Genomic DNA, 24,317 nt, shown 5'->3' on the forward strand with positions numbered 1-24,317 from the left:
TTCATATCTTTAGATTTTTTTTATATGTTCACATTTTATATTTCTATAAAATCGACAATTCCAGTTATCCAACTTTTTTTTTTTTTTTTTTGTGCTTTTGGCATAAATTATTTTTAAATAATTTGTTAAAATATATATAAGTTAGCTATTACTATAAATATTTTTCTTAAAGTTGAAATGAACTTCAAAAACCATAATAATAGTGATGACAATTTTAATATGGAAAAACAGGGAGGTGATAAAGATGTATTAGATCCATTAAGAAAACTAAAAAAAGAAAGAGAATTACTAATTCAATGGTCTAAAAAATTAAAAAATAATAATTCTTCTTTTTTAAATACTGACAAATTAGACATTGAGGAACATAATGAAAAGGTATATTCAAGTGATAATTCATTAAATGAAAAAAAAAAAAAAAATGAAGAAAATTATTATATAACTGAATCAGATAATAATGATAAACTTAGCAATAACTATCAAAATAATGATAATAATAAAAAAAATATTCAGATATATCTTAACGATGATCATTTTGACAAAAAACTGTCTAAAAATAATATAAATTTTGTGTATACTAACAAAAAGAAACCCATCAAAATTGTAAGGAAAAAAAACGATATTAGCAATAGTATTAATTTAAAAAATATAGATCATGGAAATGATATTGGAATAAATAAAAATGATGGACAAAATTATATTGGAAAATTTTATAACGAAAATATTTTACATAAAAATATTAAAAATGAACATTCATTTAGCGATTCAAGCAATGGTATGTCAGAAAATTTAAGTGAAATAGTAGACCACAATAAGTCTTATGAAAATCGAAATATAAATGAATATAAAACTATAGATACTTATGATTCAAATAGTAATATACAAATAAATTATCAGAATAAAAAAAAAAATAGGATTGAATATAAAAATGATGATATTCTTAATTATTATGAACATTCTAATAATAGTAAAATCGTTCAAAATAAAGGAAAAAATAAAAGTGATGAGGAAAATGAAGACAATAATTCAAGATGGAAAGAAAATAATTACAGATATAATATTGAAAATTATAGTGGTGATAAAAAAGAAATAAATAAAAAAAAAATAAAATTAACAAGAAAATTCGAAAATAAAGAAAGCATGAACGAATTACATAACATAGATAAAAATGAAAAAAATGTGAAAAATATAAAAAATACAGATTATCATAAATTTCAACGTTATGATAATATTAGCAATAGCAGTAGAAGTGACAATGACAAAACTTATCATGAAAATCCTAAAAATAGTAATTATCATCATTACAAATCCACAATTAATAGTGCAAACACATATGTGCCTATTCCATCAATTGTTAACTTGAAAGATGATGGATCAAGTACAACTTTATATTCAAATAACGATGCAAGTATAGAAAGTTATAAAAATAATAATGGTACAATATTAAAAAATAAAGAAGGAACAAAATTTGTTACATTATTAAAAGAAAAAGTAAATATATTAGAAAATAAAAAAGAAATACTAAATGATAGAATCAAAGATATATATGATAATACATATACCCTCATGGAAATAAAAGAAAAAGACAATTTAACTATACAACATTATGAACTATTAATAAAAAATTTAGAAGCAAAATATAATAAACTGTTTAATATGTATCAAGAATTAGACGAACATAGAATATCATATGTTGATGCTTATAAAGAAAAACAAACAAAAATCGAAAATTTGTCTGCAATTATGCAAATTAAAAGTGAAGAAAATTTAAAATTAACTCAAGAAATAAATATATTAACTAAAAAAAATGAAGAAATGCAAGGACAAATTTATGAATATATAAAAGATGCCGAAGATAAAGAAAAAGCATTTAATGAAAAAAAAGAAGAATATTTTAAGCTAGTTAATTTGCTGGAAAAAAATAAAAAAGAAAATGACCAATTAAAAAAAGAAATAGATGAAAAAGTCAAAGAAATAAACGAAATTAAAAAGCAAAATAAAAATTTAAAAGACGAAAATGAAAACCTTATAGGTAAACAAAAGAATATAACTAAAATTAACTCCAAAAATCATGATGGAGGCGATTTTTATATTCCCAAAATTGACAATCTATTATGTATTATTAATAAAATGATGCAAATATTTAAACTTGATGAAGAAGATATATTGAAATATTCTAGTTATCTTAAAGAAAATTCAAACATAATTAAACAAAAATTACAAAACAATGATAATATATATGATGATATAATCAATATATTAAATGCAAATATGTTAGATCCAATTGTTAATATTGTTAAAAAAAGAGACGAAGAATATTCTGAACATAATAAAGTAATGCAAATTAAATTTGACGATGAAATATTAAAAATGTACGAAACTAATATTAACAATGTTGAACTAGCCAATGAATATATTGAACAGTTAAGAAATAAAATCACACACATATCTATGCAAAAAGATAATATTAAAAAAAGGACCATATTATTATCGAATGGACAAGGCCGATTAAATGATAAACCAATTATCAAAGAAATCCAAAAAATGAACAAAGGAGCATTAATATATAAATGTAAATTTCATAGCTTTACTCATAAACCTGTACTAATATATATGAAAATGATAAATAATCGTTTCATAACTTGGTCCAAAAATGTTAAACAAAAAAAATTCAAAAAAAAAAATTTGATAGATATTCAGGTATGTACACACAAATATTTATGTGCATATATCTTTATTTATTTTTATTTACATATTTTCAATTTCATTTGTTTTTTTCATATTTTTAGGATATCACGTCTATAGAATATGGTTTAAATAGCAGGCCTGTATATTGGCTTATTGAAAAACAAAACAAAGAAAAGCTTAAACAAAAAAAAATTAAATCAAACGAATTTTACAATAATCCATACAGAATTAATCCGGATAAATCCTTTACAATATACACAAAAAAAAGAGCCTATGATTTTTTTTCAAGTAATGGCAGCACAATTGCAACATGGGTAGTAGGCTTAGGCGTCCTATCATATGAATACAATAAAAATTCAAATATTCAATCAATGTCAGAATTTATTATTAAAAGAATCCAACTTAAATTAAAACTATACTGCATTAAAATGAACATAACTTATACTACACTATGGAAAGACGCCATTAATAAAACACAAAAAGAATTATTATAATTATATTTCTTAGTGATTTGTTTAGCTTTTTTATTTTATATTCACTCTTTTTTTAAATATAAAGTTTTATGTAATGTGTTTTATTTTTAAATATTCTTAAAATAGTATCCATATTATTGCATTGTCCATTTCGAAAAAAGTAAACGCTTATTCCATTATGTTCACAACAGTGTTTCTGTACACACACAGTATATTATACATGTGTATTTTTTTATTTTTTATTTATTTTTTACTTATTTATTTGCGTATGTGCGCCTTATATTGTGCGTATAAAAAGTATCCATTTGGAACAATTCATTACACAAACTAAGCAATTTTAAATAACAATCGGAAAAAAATATATATACAAATATTCTGCGCATTATTTATCGCTAATACTGCCTTTGGCATCCTGTGTGTTTATTCTTTTTTTTGTTCTTTTTCTTTATTTTTTTGGGGAATGATTGTATTAATAACTTTTTATTTAAAAAACATTAATTTATTTATCCAAAAATTTTGTATTTTATTTACCGTATATGATATTACTTATTTCTTTTAATCTTAAATTGCCCTTATAAAAAATTGTATACTCAATCACTAAAATATATATATATCATGTTAACGCCTTTTTTAAACACACACACTTTTTTATTTACAATTCGTACGAAAAGAATATACTCATAAAAGCAAAACATACAAAATATAATATTTGACAAATAATAATTATTATTTTCCCCTTTTTTTGGTACTCTCATAAGAGTTTTAAAATTTTCAAAAATTTAGTAGTTCATATCAAACTTGAAAAAAAGGAAAAAAATATTTTATATGGGTAACATAAAATCCTAAGCATGCTTTATTTATAATATACACAACATATTACGAAAATAAAATATCATAATTATATTATTATATTACCATTAAGGAATAATATTGATTATATATAATTAAGCAATAATAATGATTATATATATATGCCCATTTTAAATTTACAATTGAAAATATAAAAACTTATGCAAGTTTTATAATATCCCAAATTAAAAGTAGTCAATGACCAATAGCATTATGTTACAATAAATTATATGTATATTTTTTTCTTTTTTCAAACTTACAAATATCATATTTTCCATATATAACAGTTTTAAAATAAAATGGGGTTTCATATACAAAGATATATTGCTATGATGGGTAGAGGGATAAATCCCAAAACATGGAAGCGAATATGGGCAAATTGTAAAGATAAGCAAATAATACATGTATACAATGGTATGGCAGAATTTACAAATACACAGATTGCTCAAGTTTCTAGAGTGTAAGTTTTTTTTTTTTTTATTTATTAAATAAATTAAACTGTAATATTTTGATACTTATTTCCAAGTTATATATAGGTGTACACATGAATACACATGTTTATAATTGCACAATAATGTTCTCGTATGTTTATAACTTCAACTATATATATATTTTTTTTTTATTACTTGTTTCACTATATAGCTATCATTATAGATATTGGTGGTGGGCTAATCCATTTGGTATGGGGTTAGTTTTTTATTTAGGATATAAAGCATGGTATATGATATATATGAATCACAAACAAAGAAAAGTAGCACAAGTCGTTGCTTCAGCTTATGGTCAAGGTGGACAATGGCTTAATCCAGTTCCAAAATAAACAAAATGTGTGCATATGTATTGTATATGCATGAGCATAATAATCAGTCGTATTTTTAATATCATATAATAGCTCTATACATATATTATATACGGATTTATCATAGTTTATTTAAGGAAATAAAATATATTACACGAGGGAATGACATTCAAATTAATTAATTGTGTTACTAAGCGATTTTTACTACGTTGGCCAGAAATTCATTTATGACATTATTATTTTTTATTTTTATATTTATTTTTTCGTTATTTGATTGAATAATTCCTTTGCCCATTATGTAAACATCCATGTGAAACCCACATTAACATATTTGTCTATTAAATAATAAAAAAATTAATAAAACAATAAATATATAGACAAATATTTTGTTCAATTAAACAATTTTTTTAGTTAAAATAATTAAAACAAAAAAAAATCACAAACAAAAAATTTGCATAATTGACACAATTAATACAACTGCAAATTGAAAATATTTATACAATTATATTATTAAAAAAATTACAAATCAAAATTGTAAGTATTTTAAAAAACTAAATGTCATCATATATGTGTAATTATACAAAAAAGGGAAGGAAACAAAAAAAAATAATAAGTTATATATGTGTGTGAATAAAAATATGTAGGAAATTATTTAGTGCCGTTTTAATTTACTAATACTAGCAATTGACTTATTTAATTCATAATAATAAAAAATATATATATATGTTTCTATTATTATGCTTATACAATTAGGGGCAATATTTTATATACTAGTAACATTCGTAATAATTATTTTACATTTTTATTATTTTTTAATTGATATATTTCGACAGTTTGGTATAAAGTTATAATAAAATAGACAAATTTTTTAGTTAATTCATTATATATTTTTATATGAAGAACATACATTTGGTACTGCATAACTACTCATACTTTTTACTAAACTTGGGTTATGCATTTTATTATCTCCAATTATATATGCCTGACCATTGTCATAAAAAAGATATTTATTATTCATAAGCTTGTCAGTATTTAATTGGGTGTTATTTAATTTTTCCAAGTTATTGCTAATAGAATTATTATTCACGATGTTATTGTTCGCGATGTTATTATTCGCAATGTTGTTATTCGCGATGCTATTAGTATTCTGAGCTGTTATTACGGGGAATGTGCCAAATTTTCTGAAATCTTGAGGAGGTATTTGTTGAATTGATTGGTTAGAGCCTGCAATGATATTCATTTTATTATTATCAATAATATTGGAAACTTGATTATTATATATAGGAATATTCATATTTTTCGTCCCTATATTTGGAACACTAAATGCTTTATTATTATAATATGCAGAATAAAAATTACGACCATAGTTAGAATGTATTGGTTCAGATACTGTTGGTGTTTGATTTACCATTGTATTCTTTATTATATTTCTATTCAATATGTAACAATTATTTATATCATCATATATTATATTATTGTTATTATTACGAATATCACTAACTTCATTTGTATTACCAATTTGACCTTGCCCAAAATAGTGTGCACTTTTGCTAGTATTAGGATTTTCATAACAAGCCATACCATTGTTTCCCCAATTTTGTCCATATACTCCATTTTTACCATGATTATGCAAAACTTCGTTTTTTTTTTCTTCAATTTCTGGATTTGAATAAGAATGTTTTATTACATCTCTCGTGTCATTTCTCTGAAATGAATTATTTTGTTCAAAAGATAAGACACAACTTTTAGGAGCAATAATCCTATTGTCCATTGGAACAAATTTTCTATTTATAGGATTGTTATTTATAACTGGTATATTATTTAAAGGAATATTTCTATTTTGGAAATTTTCTGTACTAATACCATTATTAGTTATACACATATTTCTTTGGTTATTTATAACATTTGTAAAACTTTTATCCTTGTTTAAATCAGAAGAAGGATTTTTAAGTGTATCTTCTTTATCCTTTCCATATACACTATGTTCTGTAATAACTTGAGTATTAACCTTTTCGGGATTTACTTGAATACTTCCAAGCTTTCTCATATTATTGTTATTATTGTTATTTCCATTATTTGATAAATAATAATTTAACTCTTCCTTCATATATTCATTGGCTTTATTCAGACCTATAACACCATTCAACGATCCAATGTGAAAATTGCTTGTTCCATGTTTTACATTATTATTTTCACATGGTACCGACATTTTTTTAAAAACTGTATGATTATTTGGGGCACTACTGCTATTCTTTATTATACCATTACTAAAATTGTTTATTTCTGATAAATTTTCTTTATACTTATTATTATGTAAATATGAGCCTTTTATTTCATCTGAAACAAGATAATTATTTTTATACTCATCACTTTTATTTTTATCAACTCCATAAGTTATTGGTATAACTTCATTTTCTGAGCATTTTGATTCCTGTTTTATAGACGGCTTATTAGACGCAACGTATTCATCCAAATTTCGTAAGGAATTATTATCTTGAAATTTCTCTAATTTTTTTTCATTATTATTTTCATTATTTTGTTTATTTGTTCTGGTACTGCACATAGTTCCCATCTTATGTTCTTCATTATCACTATGAAAATTATTTTCATTTTTTCCACAATTACCATCTATAATATAACTTTCATTGCTATTCATTTCCCTACTTATGTTTTTCTCTTTGCTTTTACTCTTTTGCATATTTGACCTATTCGAAATTTGTGATGTTATTGATTTTTTTTTCTGATCATTTAAATCTGTGTACGATATGCGGTCATTTTCACTATCAGAGTAGTATACTATGTCTTTTTCTCTATTTTTGCTATTTGAATTGTATATTTGTTCTTTTATAGATTCGTTTGTTTTCTTTCGATTTGATATAGCTGATTCTTTATAACTATCATTTAAATTTAAACCCGTTTTATTTATTTTTCCATGTATTGATTTTACCCTTTTTATAGACCTATCGCTTTTATTATTTTTTTCTGAATAATTGGACAATCCCATCTTAGAAATATTTTTATGTCTTTTTGAATCCCGACTTTTGGACTTTTCTGAGTCTGGTGTATCAGTATAATATATTATTTGTTCTTCATTTATTTTACTTGTTATTTTTTCCCCAATATTTTTACTATTATCATCTTTGCATGAAATAGTAGTATAATTTTTGCTTAATCGATTTTTTTTACTACACAAATCTATATATTCAGCATTTTTTGGAAATGCATTGTCATTTTCCTCAGAACTCATACAGTTGTTTACACTATTCATTTTTGAATATTGAATTTTATCATATTTATTTTTATAGTTTTTACAATGTTGATCATTGCTGTCAAAACAGTGGCTATTTTCTACGAATCTACTACTACCCCTTCTTCTCTGCATTTTTGTATTCTTATTATTAAAATTAGATTCAATTGATTTACCTTTTTTATATTTTCTATTTATATCTACATCATTTTTTATTTTTTTTTCATCCAAACATATTGTATTACAACTATTATTATTATTGCTATTTATATGATTAGTACTTACATAATTTTTAATTCGATTTCTCGACCCTTTTTTGCATACCCCTTTATCGCAAGTATTGTTTTCATATATGTTTTTACTCTTTACTTTGTTTGAATTTTCTACCACCTTATAATTAGTATTAGATTTATTTGTTTTGTCATTATACTCACAAATATCGTCATGTCTTGATCTTAATGTTTCATTTTTTACATCATACATACTCTTTAAATTTCTTCTTGGCTTATTTTTATAATTATAATAGATACTATCATTGGGACTATTATGAGATGATTCACAAACTGATTTGTTATTATTTTCCTTACTCATATAATTTGTATTTAAATTTGAAGATATCTTAAATTTATCTTTTTTAATATTATCAACGTTACCATGTTTATTACTTATAATTGTTGGATTAAAGTTCATACTATCATTTTTTCTCAAATGGCTCATTCTTTTATTTATATTTTGATAATATTCATTGGGTTCATTTTTATTTTCTCTTTTAGAAGACCAAAGTTCTTTGCCACTATATTTATTTTGTTTGTTTTCTTCATGGTTGTTATCTAAAATATTTGATACATATATATTTCTTCTTTCGTTAATATAATTTGAACTGATCCCTTTCATCCCTATTTTTGAATTTTCCAAACTATTTTTACTCTTAAAAATATTTTCATTTTTTTCTGACTTTTTATATTCATTTTCACTATTTTCGAAGCTATTTGATATATTTATTTCATTTATCTCTCTTCTTGATTTAATCGATCTACCAGTTGTTCCACTTTGTTTACAACTATTTTTACAATAAGTATTATTACTATCTAACTTGTTTTGTTTTTTTTTATTCCGTTTAGAATCACCACTATAATGTGAAGAATAACCGATTTCCTTTTTTTCTTTACATTTAGATATATTTTCCCATTTTTTATTTGTTTTTTCCATTTTACTATTAGATTTTATATTTTCATAATCCTTATAATTTCCACTATTCATTGATTTATTTTGAATTTGTCCATCTTTTTTATACGAATTATAGTCAGATGCAAATATGCTTTCCCTGTTTATATTTGAAGATCTTCCTTCCTTATTAACTTCCCCTGTTTTATTATTTTTATATACTTTCCTTTTTTCATTTTGACATAAATTGTTTGTTGATTCTTTATCATATTCACATATTTCACAATTTGTATGTTCATTTTTTCCTACATCAAAATAAGTTAAATGCGTATTACTTGATTTATGAGTATTATTATCTCTATTTGTTTTTAATATACTATTATCTTTACTTTTACAATAATCATAATTTTCCCTTTTATTCTTATTACTATATCTTGTACTTGCATGATATATACTATTTTCTACGTTTTTTGATCGCGTTTGTCCATATTCATGTTTATTATTTTTTTCAATGTTCAAAAAATTATTATCTTTATCACCATAGTTGCTCTTATTATATCCTTTATTTTTATATTTACTAAATCTACTTTGTTTAGATGTATGGGAATATTTTGGGCTTTTTGATTTATCACTATATTGATATATCTCTTTTTCATTATTATCACTATTTTGACAGTCATCATTTTCTATTGCCAAAAATTCATTTGAAAGGCATTTTTCTAATTTTGGATATTTCATTTCATCATTTCTTAAATTTTGGCTATATTCCTTACATCTCATTTCACTATATCCATTTCGATAACTTTTTGTGCTCGAGCTTCGAGATTTCCCACTTTTGGCACTATGATCACATTTCATTATTTGCTGACTATTTCTATCATTCCATTTATTTGTACTTAGTTTATTCTGTGAATTTGTTTTTAATTTTCTTTGGCTATATTTCGTACATTTTATGTTTTGACATTTTTTGCTATTAGCCATATTTATATTATCCGATTTAGTAATTGTTTTTAAATTTTTAAATCGTTCCTTCATTTCCCATTCATCATCGCTATAATAAATATTACTTCCATTGTTATCACTTTCATTTGATGTTCCCTTTGTATATAGATTACTGTTGGTTAAACTACTATGATTGCTTTTGGAATTTATATCTTTTATTTCTTTATAATCCAAAATATTCAACATTTCTCCTTTCAATATATAGAAATTTTTACAATTTCCAATATTATTTAATTTTATTTTTTCTTTTTTACCGTCTTTTTTTAAGCATACTTTACTATTTTCTCGATTAGATATGTTGTCTATCATTCTATTAGAGTCTATTGTATTAGACATTTGTTTAGAAATATTATTTTCATCTTCACTATTAAATGAATTATTTTCATAACTTCGATTTGTATTTTTATCATTGTTAAACCTAGCGCATAATGATAAATCTTCTTTTTGTTTGTATAAACACAATTTGTTACTATCATCCATTTTGTCTGTTAATGTACTATTGCATTCATTCATTTCTTTCCTTTTATTATAAAATAATGTTTTATTTTCACATTCTGATTTATTGTATATATCAAAATTATTCTTTTCAAAGTTTTCGTTATCATACTGATGATTGCTCACCATTGTATCATTTTCTACATAACTGGATCCTCTATTCCTACAAATTTTCATATCATCATTCTTTTTTATATTATCCATTTCGTCTATTTTTGTATCAACACTTGAATATTTTATTCTACCATTTATAACATTTTTTGAAGGTGCTCTAAAAGAAATATTGCTACTTCCATAAGCAGAACACAATTCTTCTACTTGACTTCCCATATCATTTTGTCTATTTGTACTTACATTGTTCATATTATATTCATTTTTATTTTTATTTTTATTTTTATTTTCATTTTCTATATGGTTATTTTTTGAGCTGTTTGATGGGATGAATATATTAGTTTTGATATTTTCATTTTTGTGTTTATTTTTTTTATGATATTTTGTTTCATTGATATTATTGCTAGATAAACACATATCTTGATCATAATGATTTTTCTTCCAATCCATTTTTGAAATTAAATTTTGATTATTTTCTTTATCATCTTTGTTTATATGTAGTCTTATTTTTTTAGTTTCCTTATTAGTGGCATTATATTTTCCAGAATTACCAAATGAGTTATATGTATTACGTCTATCCAAAGAACCAAAACTGATTTTATGATCATTATTCCCATTTTGTCCTCGATATATTTTTGTATTATGCAAAGAATTTGTTCGAGAAATTTTATTACCATTAAAATTATAATCTGGTTTATTTTTATTTAATCCATAAAAATTAGAAGGTTGGAAATATTTAGAAGAATTATTTATATTGCTCTTTGTAAGCGTTTCAAATGGACTAACATTAGATATTTTTATAATAGCTTTATTGTTTTTAGATGTTCCTTCATTATTATTAATGCTTAAGTTTCGTAAACTATTACATCGAATAAATGGCTTCAAATTCATTCTATTAAAATCGCTTTTATATAATGTTTCATTTGGGATTCTACGTCTATATAATACATTATTAGTAGGCTCAACATTTAAATACTCATTTAAATAAAATGTAGAATTGTATTTAGACGGAAGTATATATTTTGTATTATTTTTTACTCGATTTTTATATGCTTCTTCAATTTTTTTAACAATATTTTTAATAAAACTTTTATTTTTTTTTTGTGTGTATTTTTTATTATCTGAATTATTACTTCCTATTTTTATGTTTATTCTTTTTTTATTATTTTTTTTCATACTATTATTTATAAAGCACGGTGTGTTGCACTCATCAGAATATACTACAATGTTTTTATTATTCTTTTCATTTTCTTCGCGATTTAAATTAATTGCATTATTAATTTGATATTCATTCACTAAATTAGTTTTTCCATATATGCCTCTGCCTTTTACCTTTCTCTCCATTTTCTTTTTAAAACTAAATAAATATATTTATTTCCTATTATCTACTATTATTTGTATCACACCATAAACCCTCACCTAATAGCAGGTGTTATATTAACCCTTACTAAATATTTGATTGTTTTTATTATTTTAATAAATAAAATTCACTTGAATATTCCGAAAATAGGTTTAATGAAAAAAAACCAAAAAAGAAAAAAAAAAAAACGAAAGACGAAGCAAAATTTGTTTTTCTACATATCCATATTTCTATACCCATAACATAACAAAATTTTTTTTTAAAACTTATTATATACTATGAGTACCCTATTTGTGTATATATAATCATAAAAAAGATAAATAGCAAACGGGTATTTAATTTTCCTCCCTTTTCGTATAGTAATGAAATTATAAAAAAAAAGACAATACTTATAAAACGTGAAACAACACAACACACAATTTTGTAATCTTAAATGACTCGATAAAAGGACTATAATTACATAAAACAAAAAAATAAACAAAATAAGCAAAATAAACAAAAAAATTAAATTTTTATTTCATTTATAGTTGTAAAAAAATACATTCGTTATATATATTAAATAAAATAATTATTTTACAATAATAATAAGTTTAATTTTTTCTAAGAGCATATTTCGAGTCATTAATCATTACAAAAACAATAATTCAATGTCTATATATTTTTTTGCACACATTAAAAAATATATACTCGGAAAAAAAAAAATAATATATACATAATACATATGCATACGAATAGAATAATTAATAGCCATATAGGAATTACATTCATGAATTAAAAAACCGAAAAAAATATTTATAATTGATTTTTAAATTATTTATTACTTGGGTCAATTTTTTTATTTTGTGTTTTATATTCATGATGACACAATAGTTTAAATTCTACAACATCATATGAGAATGTAAAAGTTACAAAAAGAAAACGTTTATTTGTTTTACATCCGGAATACACTTAACAGTGTGATTTATTTGCAAAAATATTTTCATATTATTATTACATTTTTATTTTTATAGTTTGATAAATGGAATAGTTGCGAACATTTTTTTTAATATATTAAAATTAAATTTGAAATTATCAATATTTTAATTTATAGTTATTATAAACCGAAAAATGGATTAAAACATGTAAAAGATAATGTAGAAAATAATAAAGAGAACTAAAAAGACGAAACAAAAGTATGATCAATCATCAAATGTATAATTTAAAAAATAAAATTACGCACACAATTTGGTATGCTAACTATATATAAGTTTTTTCATCCTTTAACATTCTTTCGGTTTGGATTAAGACTTGCAAAAATATTCATCATATTCTTTTTCCAACTGGAATGAATCCCACCTTTTTATGTTTTTATGGCCATCATTATTATTCTGATAATTGTGATTAATATCATAGTCTAAATTTTGATGATTTTGATAATTATATTTTTCACTGCTTGTTTTTTTCTCGTAGAAACTACTATTTCTTAAATTGTGTTTGCTGCCCATTTCGATTGAATCTACGTATTCGTTACATACACTGTCATTTTCTGAAGAATATTCATTGGTGCTATTTTTAAAATTTCGATATAATTGTCTATTATAATTTAATTCTTTGTAATTTTGCATTAGCCTATTTTCACTACTTACACAACAATCACTTTGTGTATTATAATAATTTTTTTTTATATCATTTTTATATCTACATATTTTTATTTTTTTTTTTATATTTGCATTGCTTAGTTGGCTTATGTTTTTAGCATAATTATTATTGCATTCACAACTATTATCCTGTCTTTTGTTATTATATTTTTTATAATATTTCATTTCTCTATTCTCTGATTCGTGTCTATATACAGAAGATACATTTCCTGACTCTTCGATACTACTGCTATAATTGCTAATAACACTGATTATATCTCCATTATATTTTATGTATCTGTATTGACTTTTTTTTTTCATGTTTTTTCTAGCATTAGATTTAACTTTAATATTAAAATTTGGTGGCATTTTTTGTTTTATGTATTTATTTTTTTTTCTTATTTCATAAGGACTTTTTTTGTAGCTGTATGTTGTTTTTGATAAGTTACTCTTATATGATTCATTTGATTTGGATAAATGGCACATGCTTAATTCTTCTGAGTTTTTTCTACCTACATCAAATAAATCTTCTCGTTCGATTTTTGGAGATTTATAAAATTCTTCTGATCTTGTTTTTACAAAACCCTCATCACTCGATTCATTAGACTCATATGGTGATGTTGAATTTCCAGTAATTTCTATATTTTTATTTATTCTTTTGTTTGAAGAATTTAAATTTTCTGTTTTTATTCTTACTTTTTCGATATTTTGAAAATGATCAGAAATATCACTAGAATTCCTTTTATTATATTTTATTATGTTTGACTGATTCTTAATATTTGTACATTTTTTCATTTTTTTTTTTCTTTTTTTTCGATTATCATTTTTTGTTTCATTTATTTCCCTTTTATTTGTTTCATTGTTTGATTCACTTTTTCTCAATTTTATATGAACTTTTTTCGAATTTGATTGGGCGCCTTTATTTCTGACCCTATCTTCTATTTGCTTATCATTCTTAGATATTTTTGCAAAAAAACCAAAAGTATCATCTAAATTTGAATCTTTTTTATCCGAAATGAGAACATTGACTTTACCAATACTTAACCCATCTTTTCTTTCTCCACTTTTTTCGGAAATCTTCTTATTATTATTATTTAATGCGTTTTGATACCCATCTTGCATGTATGGATATTTCGATACCTTTATTATAGCATGCGGGTTTAATTCATTTATTCGATCTTTTTCTTTTCTATATGATTGCAAAAAACCAGTAATAGGTCTTAAGTTTAGTTTGTGAAAATCACTAACTGGATTTGTTTTAATATTTAATGAATTTTTACTTCTAAAATAACTTATATTTGTTGTTGGTGTGTATAAATATTCGTTAGGCAAAAATTTATTAAAATATTTATTTGTAGAAATTGTAGATGATATATTTTTACAATTATTTCGATTTTTATAATATTTTTCCTTAATATTTTCCTTACATTTTTCAATGTTAGAAAGTAGTTTAAATTTTTTTCCCAAATTCCACCATCCTATTTTTAATTGGTAAATGTCATTTCTATAACTTATGCACGGTATTGTTCTTTCTACAGGCCTATTTATTGTAGTTTTAATTTTAATTTTTCGAACATTTTTATCGCTATCTATTATCTCTAGATTATTATTATTATTTTCCTGTTCAATCAAGGCCTTACTATTCCCTCTTATGTTTACATTCATTATTTGTTTGCCTCCTAATACTTTTTTATTTTTTTTCTTTATAAAATTTTCTTCTTCATCATAATTTTTATAACTGGTTGTTGCCTGTTTATTACTATATTTCTTTGTTTTTATCAAATTTTCATCATTTTCTTTTATATTTCTGTTATTATAACCTATATTTTTATTTTGCTCATAATTTTTATTCATACAAACTTTAGTATACGGATCATTGTAATAGTTATTATTATTTTTTAAGGATGACTCTAAAGGAATAATCATATTTTTTTTTCGTCGCTTTCCATTTGGATTTTTTCTATGAAAATTTTTTTTTTTGTTCAAAATATTAAGATTAACATTAATATTGTTTGGAGTTTCTTCATTTTTTTTTTTTTTTTTCACTCCTGATTCTATATCCTCTTCTTCATTGTCTTTTTTCATTTTCATCAAAAGTGTCTATACTTTTACTTTTTTTTATTTTTATTTTTTTTTAAAAGTTCAGATTATGGGACTTTCCGTGTATACAATTTTCCCTTCTTTCCGTTTTTTATTTTCTGCCTTTTCTACTAGTTTATATTCTCAAATGTAACACCAAATTATTCTTAAATATCTTTTTTTTGTATTTCCTTGCAATAGTTAATTTTGTTTACAAGTTTTAAGCTGTAATTATCGTAATAAGGTATTTGCTTTCTTATAAAATAAAAAAAAATATATATGTCTATTTTTATTTGTAATTATAAAAATCTATAATGATAATTCTTTTATTCCACTCCTAAATGGGGAAAAATATCTGAGAGTCATTCTTTCTTTTTTTTCAGGCAAATTAATAATTTTTTGAGGATTATTTATGATATTCTTTTTATTTTTTCCTTAAATTTTAATAAATTATTTTTTTTAAATTAAAAAAAAAATTATATATAAATAATTCAATAATAACCTTTTTTTAATATGTATTTTTTTTATTATATGTTTTTCATTTTTTTTCTTTTTTTTACCGTTGTGGAATAGTTGCACACAATTTTTATTGAGCATTTACAATTCGTCTTCATTATGTTTCACATTTTATGTACTTTCTTTGTATTTTTTGTCTATATATTACTCATAAATGCTACTATTTTCCTCTTTTTTTCTACAAATAATTATTTTTATATTCATTCCTTTTTTTTATAATTTTATGTATCATAAGTTTTTATACAACGAACAAAATAATATCACTGTATTGTGTATTTCAGGAACACTGAATACAAAATTGTTTTAATTTTTATTTTCAAAAAGCAAATATATATATTTTTTAAGTAATTAATTTTACAATTTTATTATTTTTATTTTTCCTTTTGTTCACATTTATAATATGTTATACCATTATGCTTTCATTATTATCCCCATTTTTTATTAACATGCCCCATAAAATAAAAATCAATTAATTTAGCTTTACGAAAAGGAAGACTTTTTGTGATTAAGTTTAAATTTAAATTTTAAAACAAATTTATAATCAATGTCTTTAAATTGATATAAGCACATTCTCCTTTTATGTTATCATCCAGTGTAATCATTTTTTGTGTTTTTTGTTGTATTCCCTAAATTAATATAACCATTGATATTTTTACAAATATTATGAGCCTTATTAAAATGTGTTGATGATTCAAGATCAGATCTTTTATGTTCATTTTTACATTCCTTATTTGATTGAATAATGTGTTCATTCTCTTTATTGTATATATAGATTGTGTTATTGTCATTATATATCCCTATTTTATCAAAATTTTGATTGCCATTGTTTTATGGATAATTGGTTATCCATTTTGATTAAATTTGGAATCCAGTGTTTTATGTTTATTGCCATATATTATACTCCATTTTCGATTTACTAAAAAATCCACTATATTTATAACCGATGTTATCATTTATTAATTTTAATTGTTATACAGATTTAGCACAATTTCAAATATATTATATACATTCATTATCTTTGCAAAAGCCACTTTGAAATATTATATCATTCTTTTTTCATTTTATTTTAAGACATATTATAATCCCTTTATATTTTTAAAATAAAGATAAATAAAATTATTTATGTTCAATATTAATATTCCATTGAGATAATATTAGTTATGTTTTATTTGGTCTAAATATGTAAAATTTGCAGTTTTTTTTTCTACTTTTCTTTATTTATATATTTCTCTTTTGCACACAATCCTTCCAATAAACTTTACAAAAATTTATCCATGTATAGAAAATAACAAGTAAATATATGAAATGTGTAACTCTCTACTTTTTTATTTTTACCATTATTATTCAATTTTATTCACATAGTAAAATGGAATTTTTCAGAATTCTTCATTTAATAATTTTTTTTTTTTAAATCTCTAAAATGAAAAATATTCCGATTCAATAAATATAAGTAGCAACTCCAAAAGTAACCAACACATATAATGACAAAATCTTATGTATATCAGCTCCCCAAAAAAGAAATCAGGGAAAAAAAATTAATAAATAAAAAAAAAAAGAAATGATATACTCGGGTTAATATAAGTATACACAAATATACACTTATATTAAGTATAATTATAAACATAAGTTTATACTTAATTAGAATATAGAAGATGCATATTTTATTATTTATTTTTATATACATCATAATATGTTGAAGAAAAAAAATAAAAATAACACTGAAGATAATCCCTTTAATACGCATGTGTGATTTATAACTAATGATTAAAAAAATTTTTAAAAACATAAATATTTCAAACGAAGAAAAAGATGATAATTTTAGTTACAGTCAAAATATTATAAATTTGATAGAAGAAATAATTAAGAATGATAACGATTATTGGAAATATGTAAACATACTTGATGAGTTAGCAACGTTGTGTTATGAGGATCCAATAGATTTTCGAAAGTCGTTTTTTTCAAAAAACGAGCAAAAAAACGCGAATAAAGCAAAGGAACAAAAATTGACTATTGACAAAATTATAGATCGGATATTAATTGTTTTAGAAAAATATGAAGATTCTAGAAATACATTTATATATGCAATTTCAAAGCTAATATTTATTAATGATTATAATTTTAACATAAAAATATTAACCATATTATGTAATTTAGCTTTAAATGATGAATATAAAACCGCTATTTGTTCTGCTTTAGAGGAAATAGTCACATCGACCATCCTCAATTCTTCGGAGGTAACACACATTTATATATATGTGCTCTCGAATATTTTATGTTATACCTCTTTCAAAATATATAATAATTTATATTGTCGTTGTTTTATCTTCTTTTTTTAGAAACAAACCATAGATAATATATTTGTCGGATTGAATTCATTACCACGGGACAAAATCATAGCAAACAGCTTCAAAAAATGTATCTATAAAATTATAAGAATATTAAAAAGTTCATTTAATGAAAATATTTTGAAGCTTTTATCAATTTGCACTTTAGATAAGGAAATATGCTTAATAGCCTATGATGAAGGGCTATTAAAAGTTAGATTTTTTTTTTTCATCCAATTATTTTTAGATCTTTTAAATGTTCATAGCTATATATGCCTATTATTGTAATTGCATTACTTCATACAAATTTATGAATTTTTTTTCTCACAGATTCTTATCAAAGAAATGAAAAAACATGAGGATGATGATTTTGATGATGCCCCAAATTACCTCAAAGATGTCTATCTGATTGTGCACAATTTATGCGGAAATTATTTTAAACATTGTGAAATGATTATAAATGAAAAATTACATATAATTTTATATTTTAAAAAAATTAAAGAAATAGTAAATATAGGTAAAACAAATATTTCTCAGAATAAATCTATATATTCTAATTTAATAATTTTAACATTAAATAATATTTGTAATTTTAGTAAAGAGACATTAATCGAGCTTTGTAACACTATGCATATTATTGATTTATTTTTAATTGCAATTAAAATGGATATAAATAATCCTTATTATTTAAGTGCGAGTTTAGGAGGATTATTATTAATTTTAAAAAATAATGAAACATATAATAATAATATTGAATATATATTGCAGAATACAAATAATTTAAAAATATTAATGCCATTATTATTTGGAAATAAATATAATAATATATTTAATCATTATAAAAATTCTGATGATAATATAGAGAATTATTTATTTGAGATTGTTAAATCAATTTTAGACATCATTGCTTTTTTTTTTCAGAAAGAATTAGATAAGTATTCTATAAAAGTAAAAAAAGAGTTCAGAAACAGTAACATAAATCAATATTTATTTGCATGTTTGGGTAAGTTAATTTCGTTATTATATATTTTCTACACTGTACATAATTTTATTTACACGTTTGTTAAATCTTTGTATTATATTATTTTTCCTTTTTAGAAAAAAAAAATGAAAACATAATAATTCGTATGTTAAAATTTATTTATCAATTGTCTTTTGAAGATTACAAATTTGTAGAGATATATAAAATATTTTATATTTTGAATGAAAAAAATATTACTATAAATAACAAATGGAGAGAAATATACTACTATTGTATAAAAATATATATAAAAGTAATAATAAATGAAAAAATTAAAACTATTATAGATGATTACAATTTTAAAGAAATAATTATTAACATATTTCGAATCATAAATGAATTTTTATTACACGATTTGATATTACAAAGAAAAGCACACTTCTCGCTCCTCAAAAATAATGACAACTCTGATATGGAAATGTTTATTGAAGTTAGTGCATTTACATTAAATCAAAATGAAAATTTCAGGCATATTTATGAAACAGAAGTCATAGATTTAAACAAGGTAACAGTGGAATTTCTGTGTATATGCTCAAAATTTATTGAGTTACGAAATTTTATGCGAAACCCATCAATATCTTATTATTTTAATAATATTTTAGTAAATGAAGATAGTTTATATAGTGAAGAAAATATAAATTATGATATTTTAATTGAAAGAACATGGCCTTGCGATATTGAAAATATATTTAAAATATTAATGAAAAATAATGTATCAAAAAATAAAAAAATTTATTTCCGTCTTTTAATTAATATAGCTGATATATTTAGTGGATATTTTTATCAATTTAAAACTTATAATAATATGAATATATTTGATTTATGTAATCTTGAAGATAAACATTGGAATAAAAAAAATATATTAAAATATTTTTTATTAATGAACGATATAGATCGAAAGGATTGTAAAGAGCAATTGTCCATTTTTTTAAATCAGTATATAGGGAATTTATTTTCCTTATTAACTATGTTTGTTGAGCATGATATTTTTTCAGATTTAAAAAAAGAACAAAAAGAACAATATTTTCCTGGAGTTTTAAAATACTACAAATTAGAATATGAAAAGAAAATATCTTATTTACAATTAAAAGAAAAAAAAATAAAAAATATCATTACAAATTTTAAACATGAAGGAAAAGATAATAATGCGCAATACAAACATTTGGATCTACAATTGCAAAATATTCATCAAAAAAAAAAAAAAATTTTTTTACAATTATCAAAAAATAATTTTACTAAAACATTTGATATCTCATTAGTTGACAATGAAATTGAATCTAATTTAGATAATATGTTTGAAATATCTAAACCTAAAAAAAAAATAATTAAAAGCCCCAAAAAAGAGCAATATATGAATTTTTCTAATGACGAAGGATTGTCACAAAAAGACTTATCTGAAAAAGATGAAATAAAAGAAAAAAATTCAAATAACAATAATTTAAATAAAGATGGTAATCAAAATAAGACGAATGATGATAATATAATTGAAAATAGTACATTATTAAATCAACATAGTATAGAAGAAAATAATATTTTAAAAAAATTGTCTAACAATGTGAAAAACGACGCTTCTCATAGTATAGACAGTAAATACACTAATACAGAAAATTCATTTAGTTTTATTAATGACGAAAATATAGATACATACTGTAAACCATCGTCTGAATCGTCCATATCGTCTGATCCTAACGTAACTGTACTAGATAAAATATCGTCTGAATTATTAAATTTTAATAAAGAAGTAATATATAAACCCAAAATAAAAACCTTTAATATTCTTTTATTTAACAAAAGAGGATTATTTGTTAATAGTAGCAAAGGTGAAATTAATGAATCATATATTTTAGATTCTTCATTCAGAATATTTTACAGTATTATCATTAATAATATAGACAATGAATTTTATACAAAATTAGAAGAATTTTTATTAAAAAGCAATGTTTTAAAAGGCTTTATAAATCTTTTAAATCAATGCTCTTTTTATGATTGTAATGTTTATGCACATTTTTTTCGTTTATACAATGAGATATTAAAAAAAAATATAAGAGCAATTGAATCAATGGATATGTTAATTTTTTATAATATATTTTGTTATTATTTAAAATTAATATCTAAAGAATTTATTAAAAAACTTCGAAATAACGAATATAATATATCAGATAAATATCAATATTTTTTTTCAGAATTAAGTCAATTATTTTATTATTTTACACAAAAAATTATATATATACAATTTTCACAATATAATGAAATACAAAAATGGTGTGTTGATTGTTCTTTATATAATTTTTTTTATAAAAATAACATTTTATTATTACTTTATTTATTTATATATATTAATAATATACACCATGGATCAGAATATAAATCATATATATATCACAAAAAAAAATTCAATTATATACACACTATTTTTTTCTACACATTACATACTATTTCCTATTTAATGTGCTTTTCACCAAACCTCAAGTATTTTATTTTATATTTTATAAATTATAAAAAATTTATTCACAAAATATTATTTAGGAAATCTCTTATTCATTCTATATTTTTTTATCACAAACTCATATATTTACGAATACTTCTACAAAATTATTTATCCCAAAAAAATAAACGCCCCACACAGATTTATCACATATCTCCAGTTATATATATCAGGAATAATGGTACGACAAAAATTATATTCAAAATTTTTATTTCATATTGATTTATATTTATTTATAACTATTTAATTGGTTTTTATATCTTTATATTTTTTTTCTTTTCTTATTCATATTGCTTATTTGCAGCTATAGAATGGTATTTTATGGCTATTGGATTTGATAAATATTATTTAGTCTTTATCCCAGATAATTTTGAAAGTAATATAACCGATTTTAAAGATACAAAATTAGTTATTTATTCAGAAAAAATATATAAAGATATAACACGAATCTGTATTAGTAAAATAAATGACAATTTTTTTGTTCTGGGTAATATATGTTTTGATAAACATAGACCATACGAATCATATGATATATTTATTAGTATAAATAAGTATTATCGAGATGTAATTATATTATATTCTCAATTTTTGTCGGGTTCTAACTATGAAACGAGAGTAGACATAATTCAAGATACTATAATTATAAATAATTTAAAAAATTATATGAACGTTCATAATATTATTATAACATCCTTTGCCTATAAAGAAATAAAAGAAGATGAAATATATGAAACAAATAAGAAAAATAAAATAAAAAAAAGACAAGACAATTTAGATAACTCTAAAAATATGTATGAATATGAAAGTTCAGAAGAATATGATAATACAAATGATTCGAATTATTCTGAAGTAACAGACTCTTCAAATAAATTGGACAAATCTGATAATTCTGATACACAATCTAATAATGAAGAAGAGTGTAATATATTTAGAGCAAATATATCAATCAATAAAAAAAAAAAAAAAATATTATTATTTTTTGTCTTAACAAAAAATCATTTATATGTATTCAAATTAAATTTTAAAAATTGGATATTTTTAAGTCCATTTATTGATGAAGAAAAAAATGATATAAAACTTTATGTTGAATCAATCAAAGATAGTGACGAAGAACAAAATAATAATATTTTTATAAATGAAAAAATATTTCTGAACAATTTCATAGGAATGACAGCTAATATTATTAATGACGAAAATCCAATATTTGCTAGGAAATCTGCAATTACAAATGCAGTTAAAAATATATATTCACATTCTAACTCGGAGTGTACAAACGATCAATTGTTATCAACAAACGTTACAACATCCATAACTACAACAGATAATCAAAGTATAAGTCCAACTCAAACAAACAATTCGGATACTTATAATAATAAAAGATATGTATTTGCAAATCAGTTTTTTTTAAATATAAAACATAAATATGATAATGAATATTTAAGTATGATTAAATTTATTAACAAATGTGAATCCATTATTTCTCTTATTTATAAAATTGAGCATAAAAAATCGAAGGAAAAAAAAATTAAAATAATAATGTTTGATGATTATACCCGAGAGCTATGGAAAAGATCTTTGGCATATTCTTTAAACATCCAGATGGCCTCATCGTAAATAAATATAAACAAATAAATTAATTTATATATATATATATTATATTGTACATTGGGATCATTGTTTGCGGGTTTATCCCCGTTTTTTTTCAACCTCCTATCTTTCCATATTTTTTATATTTCTATAGATATACATATAAAATTGTATATTGTTAAAAATTAATCATTTCATCAATTTTATTTTATATTTTCATAGGGAATGGCGTAGAACATGGAAATAGTGCTCCTCAAAATTTTGGCATGTATGACATAATCCATACCTTTGGCTTATTAAATTTTATAATTTTTCATTTTCAATTAGTGAATCATATTGCTGAATATGACATATTAATAAATTTCTTCCGAAAAAATTAAAAAATATTAAGCATAAATGTGCATATGTGATATATCACATTTTGTATATGAATAATAAATTGGCTAAATTTGCATAAAAGCAACTTAAAAAAAATTAAAAATACAATGCATGAAAACGTGAAAAAGC

The 24,317-nt window shown here is 21.9% G+C and overlaps 5 protein-coding genes across 5 annotated transcripts; 3 read left to right on the forward strand and 2 right to left on the reverse strand.

Moving 5' to 3' along the window:
- Positions 1-177: 177 nt before the first annotated feature.
- Positions 178-3,179, forward strand: PBANKA_0907700 (conserved protein, unknown function; the record flags this gene model as incomplete). Its single annotated transcript, XM_034564653.1, has 2 exons — positions 178-2,697; positions 2,787-3,179. The coding sequence occupies 2 exons, from the start codon at positions 178-180 to the stop codon at positions 3,177-3,179; spliced, it is 2,913 nt and encodes a 970-aa protein (XP_034421428.1).
- Positions 3,180-4,306: 1,127 nt separating this feature from the next.
- Positions 4,307-4,824, forward strand: PBANKA_0907800 (ATP synthase-associated protein, putative; the record flags this gene model as incomplete). Its single annotated transcript, XM_034564654.1, has 2 exons — positions 4,307-4,467; positions 4,650-4,824. 2 exons carry the CDS (start codon positions 4,307-4,309, stop codon positions 4,822-4,824), a joined length of 336 nt encoding a protein of 111 aa, XP_034421429.1.
- An 859-nt stretch (positions 4,825-5,683) lies between these two features.
- On the reverse strand, positions 5,684-12,166 carry PBANKA_0907900 (conserved Plasmodium protein, unknown function; the record flags this gene model as incomplete). Its single annotated transcript, XM_034564655.1, has 1 exon — positions 5,684-12,166. One exon carries the CDS (start codon positions 12,164-12,166, stop codon positions 5,684-5,686), a length of 6,483 nt encoding a protein of 2,160 aa, XP_034421430.1.
- A 1,296-nt stretch (positions 12,167-13,462) lies between these two features.
- Positions 13,463-15,883, reverse strand: PBANKA_0908000 (conserved Plasmodium protein, unknown function; the record flags this gene model as incomplete). Its single annotated transcript, XM_034564656.1, has 1 exon — positions 13,463-15,883. The coding sequence occupies one exon, from the start codon at positions 15,881-15,883 to the stop codon at positions 13,463-13,465; it is 2,421 nt and encodes an 806-aa protein (XP_034421431.1).
- A 2,270-nt stretch (positions 15,884-18,153) lies between these two features.
- PBANKA_0908100 (conserved Plasmodium protein, unknown function) lies at positions 18,154-24,057 on the forward strand (the record flags this gene model as incomplete). Its single annotated transcript, XM_034564657.1, has 6 exons — positions 18,154-18,627; positions 18,730-18,930; positions 19,048-19,720; positions 19,816-22,404; positions 22,528-23,833; positions 24,033-24,057. The coding sequence occupies 6 exons, from the start codon at positions 18,154-18,156 to the stop codon at positions 24,055-24,057; spliced, it is 5,268 nt and encodes a 1,755-aa protein (XP_034421432.1).
- Between the last annotated feature and the right edge of the window lie 260 nt (positions 24,058-24,317).

This window comes from Plasmodium berghei (genome assembly GCF_900002375.2).
Source record: "Plasmodium berghei ANKA genome assembly, chromosome: 9".
NCBI lineage: Eukaryota > Apicomplexa > Aconoidasida > Haemosporida > Plasmodiidae > Plasmodium > Plasmodium berghei.